Source organism: Bombina bombina, chromosome 8, assembly GCF_027579735.1.
Source record: "Bombina bombina isolate aBomBom1 chromosome 8, aBomBom1.pri, whole genome shotgun sequence".
NCBI lineage: Eukaryota > Metazoa > Chordata > Amphibia > Anura > Bombinatoridae > Bombina > Bombina bombina.
Window position 1 is genome coordinate 349,643,405 of NC_069506.1, and position 6,330 is coordinate 349,649,734.

A 6,330-nucleotide genomic window follows, 5' to 3' on the forward strand; every position below is an offset into this window, starting at 1 on the left:
CCATTATGGCCCCGGAGCTGCATCTACAGTTGCATTAATGCAGCCCTTGAGAAGGAAAGGTTAAGTCGGAGATGTGCATGTGAGCCTTCACCACTAGGGCTCCGGAGCTGCATCTAGTTGCATTAATGCAGCCCTAGAGAAGGAAAGGTTAAGTAGGAGATGTGCATGTGAGCCGTCCCCACTAGGGTTCCGGTGCTGCATCTACAGTTGCATTAATGCAGCCCTTGAGATGGAAAGGTTAAGTAGGAGATGTGCATGTGAGCCTTCACCACTAGTGCTCCGGAGCTGCAACTACAGTTGCATTTGTGCAGCCCTTGAGAAGGAAAGGTTAAGTAGGAGATGTGCATGTGAGCCTTCACCACTAGGGCTCCGGAGCTGCATCTACAGTTGAATGAATGCAGCCCTTGAGAAGGAAAGGTTAAGTAGGAGATGTGCATGTGAGCCTTCACCACTAGGGCTCCGGAGCTGCATCTACAGTTGCATTAATGCAGCCCTTGAGAAGGAAGGGTTAAGTAGGAGATGTGCATGTGAGCCTTCACCACTAGGGCTCCGGAGCTGCAACTACAGTTGCATTAATGCATCCTTTGAGAAGGAAAGGTTAAGTAGGAGATGTGCATGTGAGCCTTCACCACTAGGGCTCTGGAGCTGCATCTACAGTTGCATTAATGCAGCCCTTGAGAAGGAAAGGTTAAGTAGGAGATGTGCATGTGAGCCTTCACCACTAGGTCTCCGGAGCTGCATCTACAGTTGCATTAAAGCAGCCTTTGAGAAGGAAAGGTTAAGTAGGAGATGTGCATGTGAGCCTTCACCACTAGGGCTCCGGAGCTGCATCTACAGTTGCATTAATGCAGCCCTTGAGAAGGAAAGGTTAAGTAGGAAATGTGCATGTGAGCCTTCACCACTAGGGCTCCGGAGCTGCATCTACAGTTCTATTAATGCAGCTCTTGAGATGGAAAGGTTAAGTATGCGATGTTTATGTGAGCCTTCACCACTAGGGCTCCGGAGCTGCATCTACAGGTGCATTAATGCAGCCCTTGAGGAGGAAAGGTTAAATAGGAGATGTGCATGTGAGCCTTCACCACTAGGGCTTCGGAGCTGCATCTACAGTTGCATTAATGCAGCCCTTGAGAAGGAAAGGTTAAATAGGAGATGTGCATGTGAGCCTTCTCCACTAGGGCTCCGGAGCTGCATCTACAGTTGTATTAATGCAGCCATTGAGAAGGAAAGGTTAAGTAGGAGATGTGCATTTGAGCCTTCACCATTATGGCTCCGGAGCTGCATCTACAGTTGCATTAAAGCAGCCCTTGAGAAGGAACGGTTAAGTAGGAGATGTGCATGTGAGCCTTCACCATTATGGCTCCGGAGCTGCATCTACAGTTGCATTAATGCAGCCCTTGAGAAGGAAAGGTTAAGTCGGAGATGTGCATGTGAGCCTTCACCACTAGGGCTCCGGAGCTGCATCTAGTTGCATTAATGCAGCCCTCGAGAAGGAAAGGTTAAGTAGGAGATGTGCATGTGAGCCGTCACCACTAGGGTTCCGGTGCTGCATCTACAGTTGCATTAATGCAGCCCTTGAGATGAAAAGGTTAAGTAGGAGATGTGCATGTGAGCCTTCACCACTAGGGCTCCGGAGCTGCATCTACAGTTCTATTAATGCAGCTCTTGAGATGGAAAGGTTAAGTATGCGATGTTTATGTGAGCCTTCACCACTAGGGCTCCGGAGCTGCATCTACAGGTGCATTAATGCAGCCCTTGAGGAGGAAAGGTTAAATAGGAGATGTGCATGTGAGCCTTCACCACTAGGGCTTCGGAGCTGCATCTACAGTTGCATTAATGCAGCCCTTGAGAAGGAAAGGTTAAATAGGAGATGTGCATGTGAGCCTTCTCCACTAGGGCTCCGGAGCTGCATCTACAGTTGTATTAATGCAGCCATTGAGAAGGAAAGGTTAAGTAGGAGATGTGCATTTGAGCCTTCACCATTATGGCTCCGGAGCTGCATCTACAGTTGCATTAAAGCAGCCCTTGAGAAGGAACGGTTAAGTAGGAGATGTGCATGTGAGCCTTCACCATTATGGCTCCGGAGCTGCATCTACAGTTGCATTAATGCAGCCCTTGAGAAGGAAAGGTTAAGTCGGAGATGTGCATGTGAGCCTTCACCACTAGGGCTCCGGAGCTGCATCTAGTTGCATTAATGCAGCCCTCGAGAAGGAAAGGTTAAGTAGGAGATGTGCATGTGAGCCGTCACCACTAGGGTTCCGGTGCTGCATCTACAGTTGCATTAATGCAGCCCTTGAGATGAAAAGGTTAAGTAGGAGATGTGCATGTGAGCCTTCACCACTAGGGTTCCAGTGCTGCATCTACAGTTGCATTAATGCAGCCCTTGAGATGGAAAGGTTAAGTCGGAGATGTGCATGTGAGCCTTCACCACTAGGGCTCCGGAGCTGCATCTAGTTGCATTAATGCAGCCCTCGAGAAGGAAAGGTTAAGTAGGAGATGTGCATGTGAGCCGTCACCACTAGGGTTCCGGTGCTGCATCTACAGTTGCATTAATGCAGCCCTTGAGATGAAAAGGTTAAGTAGGAGATGTGCATGTGAGCCTTCACCACTAGGGTTCCGGTGCTGCATCTACAGTTGCATTAATGCAGCCCTTGAGATGGAAAGGTTAAGTAGGAGATGTGCATGTGAGCCTTCACCACTAGGGCTCCGGAGCTGCAACTACAGTTGCATTTGTGCAGCCCTTGAGAAGTAAAGGTTAAGTAGGAGATGTACATGTGAGCCTTCACCACTAGAGCTCCGGAGCTGCATCTACAGTTGCATTAATGCAGCCCTTGAAAAGGAAGGGTTAAGTAGGAGACGTGCATGTGAGCCTTCACCACTAGGGCTCCAGAGCTGCAACTACAGTTGCATCAATGCATCCCTTGAGAAGGAAAGGTTAAGTAGGAGATGTGCATGTGAGCCTTCACCACTAGGGCTCCAGAGCTGCATCTACAGTTGAATGAATGCAGCCCTTGAGAAGGAAAGGTTAAGTAGGAGATGTGCATGTGAGTCTTCACCACTAGGGCTCTGGAGCTGCATCTACAGTAGCATTAATGCAGCCCTTGAGATGGAATGGTTAAGTAGGAGATGTGCATGTGAGCCTTCACCACTAGGGCTCCGGAGCTGCATCTACAGTTGCATTAATGCAGCCCTTGAGAAGGAAGGGTTAAGTAGGAGATGTGCATGTGAGCCTTCACCACTAGGGCTCCGGAGCTACAACTACAGTTGCATTAATGCAGCCCTTGATAAGGAAAGGTTAAGTAGGAGATGTGAATGTGAGCCTTCACCAGTAGGGCTCTGGAGCTGCATCTAGTTGCATTAATGAAGCCCTTGAGAAGGAAAGGTTAAGTAGGAGATGTGAATGTGAGCCTTCACCACTAGGTCTCCGGAGCTGCATCTACAGTTGCATTAAAGCAGCCCTTGAGAAGGAAAGGTTAAGTAGGAGATGTGCATGTGAGCCTTCACCACTAGGGCTCCGGAGCAGCATCTAGTGGCATTAATGCAGCCCTTGAGAAGGAAAGGTTAAGTAGGAGATGTGCATGTGAGCCTTCACCAGTAGGGCTCCAGAGCTGCATATAGTGGCATTAATGCAGCCCTTGAGAAGGAAAGGTTAAGTAGGAGATGTGCATGTGAGCCTTCACCATTAGGGCTCTGGAGCTGCATCTACAGTTGCATTAATGCAGCCCTTGAGAAGGAAAGGTTAAGTAGGAGATGTGCATGTGAGCCTTCACCACTAGGGCTCCGGAGCTGCATCTACAGTTCTATTAATGCAGCTCTTGAGATGGAAAGGTTAAGTATGAGATGTTTATGTGAGCCTTCACCACTAGGGCTCTGGAGCTGCATCTACAGTTGCATTAATGCAGCCCTTGGGAAGGAAAGGTTAAATAGGAGATGTGCATGTGAGCCTTCACCACTAGGGCTTCGGAGCTGCATCTACAGTTGCATTAATGCAGCCCTTGAGAAGGAAAGGTTAAATAGGAGATGTGCATGTGAGCCTTCTCCACTAGGGCTCCGGAGCTGCATCTACAGTTGCATTAATGCAGCCATTGAGAAGGAAAGGTTAAGTAGGAGATATGCATTTGAGCCTTCACCATTATGGTTCTGGAGCTGCATCTACAGTTGCATTAAAGCAGCCCTTGAGAAGGAAAGGTTAAGTCGGAGATGTGCATGTGAGCCTTCACCACTAGGGCTCCGGAGCTGCATCTAGTTGCATTAATGCAGCCCTCAAGAAGGAAAGGTTAAGTAGGAGATGTGCATGTGAGCCGTCACCACTAGGGTTCCGGTGCTGCATCTACAGTTGCATTAATGCAGCCCTTGAGATGAAAAGGTTAAGTAGGAGATGTGCATGTGAGCCTTCACCACTAGGGTTCCGGTGCTGCATCTACAGTTGCATTAATGCAGCCCTTGAGATGGAAAGGTTAAGTAGGAGATGTGCATGTGAGCCTTCACCACTAGGGCTCCGGAGCTGCAACTACAGTTGCATTTGTGCAGCCCTTGAGAAGGAAAGGTTAAGTAGGAGATGTACATGTGAGCCTTCACCACTAGAGCTCCGGAGCTGCATCTACAGTTGCATTAATGCAGCCCTTGAGAAGGAAGGGTTAAGTAGGAGACGTGCATGTGAGCCTTCACCACTAGGGCTCCGGAGCTGCAACTACAGTTGCATTAATGCAGCCCTTGAGAAGGAAAGGTTAAGTAGGAGATGTGCATATGAGCCTTCACCACTAGGACTCTGGAGCTGCATCTACAGTTGCATTAATGCAGCCCTTGAGAAGGAAAGGTTAAGTAGGAGATGTGCATGTGAGCCTTCACCACTAGGGCTCCGGAGCTGCATCTACAGTTCTATTAATGCAGCTCTTGAGATGGAAAGGTTAAGTAGGAGATGTGCATTTGAGCCTTCACCATTATGGCTCCGGAGCTGCATCTACAGTTGCATTAAAGCAGCCCTTGAGAAGGAAAGGTTAAGTAGGAGATGTGCATGTGAGCCTTCACCATTATGGCTCCGGAGCTGCATCTACAGTTGCATTAATGCAGCCCTTGAGAAGGAAAGGTTAAGTCGGAGATGTGCATGTGAGCCTTCACCACTAGGGCTCCGGAGCTGCATCTACAGTTGCATTAATGCAGCCATTGAGAAGGAAAGGTTAAGTAGGAGATGTGCATTTGAGCCTTCACCATTATGGCTCCGGAGCTGCATCTACAGTTGCATTAAAGCAGCCCTTGAGAAGGAAAGGTTAAGTAGGAGATGTGCATGTGAGCCTTCACCATTATGGCTCCGGAGCTGCATCTACAGTTGCATTAATGCAGCCCTTGAGAAGGAAAGGTTAAGTCGGAGATGTGCATGTGAGCCTTCACCACTAGGGCTCCGGAGCTGCATCTAGTTGCATTAATGCAGCCCTCAAGAAGGAAAGGTTAAGTAGGAGATGTGCATGTGAGCCTTCACCACTAGGGTTCCGGTGCTGCATCTACAGTTGCATTAATGCAGCCCTTGAGATGAAAAGGTTAAGTAGGAGATGTGCATGTGAGCCTTCACCACTAGGGTTCCGGTGCTGCATCTACAGTTGCATTAATGCAGCCCTTGAGATGGAAAGGTTAAGTAGGAGATGTGCATGTGAGCCTTTACCACTAGGGCTCCGGAGCTGCAACTACAGTTGCATTTGTGCAGCCCTTGAGAAGGAAAGGTTAAGTAGGAGATGTACATGTGAGCCTTCACCACTAGAGCTCCGGAGCTGCATCTACAGTTGCATTAATGCAGCCCTTGTGAAGGAAGGGTTAAGTAGGAGACGTGCATTTGAGCCTTCACCATTAGGGCTCCGGAGCTGCAACTACAGTTGCATTAATGCATCCCTTGAGAAGGAAAGGTTAAGTAGGAGATGTGCATGTGAGCCTTCACCACTAGGGCTCCGGAGCTGCATCTACAGTTGCATTAATGCAGCCCTTGAGAAGGAAAGATTAAGTAGGAGATGTGCATGTGAGCCTTCACCACTAGGGCTCTGGAGCTGCATCTACAGTTGCATTAATGCAGCACCTTGAGAAGGAAAGGTTAAGTAGGAGATGTGAATGTGAGCCTTCACCAGTAGGGCTCTGGAGCTGCATCTAGTTGCATTAATGCAGCCCTTGAGAAGGAAAGGTTAAGTAGGAGACGTGCATGTGAGCCTTCACCACTAGGTCTCCGGAGCTGAATCTACAGTTGCATTAAAGCAGCCCTTGAGAAGGAAAGGTTAAGTAGGAGATGTGAATGTGAGCCTTCACCACTAGGGCTCCGAAGCAGCATCTAGTGGCATTAATGCAGCCCTTAAG

General features: G+C 48.8%; 1 protein-coding gene across 1 annotated transcript; it reads left to right on the forward strand.

Moving 5' to 3' along the window:
• Positions 1–5,523: 5,523 nt before the first annotated feature.
• On the forward strand, positions 5,524–6,063 carry LOC128639055 (keratin-associated protein 4-6-like). Its single transcript, XM_053691197.1, has one exon. It carries the CDS (start codon positions 5,524–5,526, stop codon positions 6,061–6,063), a length of 540 nt encoding a protein of 179 aa, XP_053547172.1.
• The last annotated feature ends 267 nt before the right edge of the window (positions 6,064–6,330 follow it).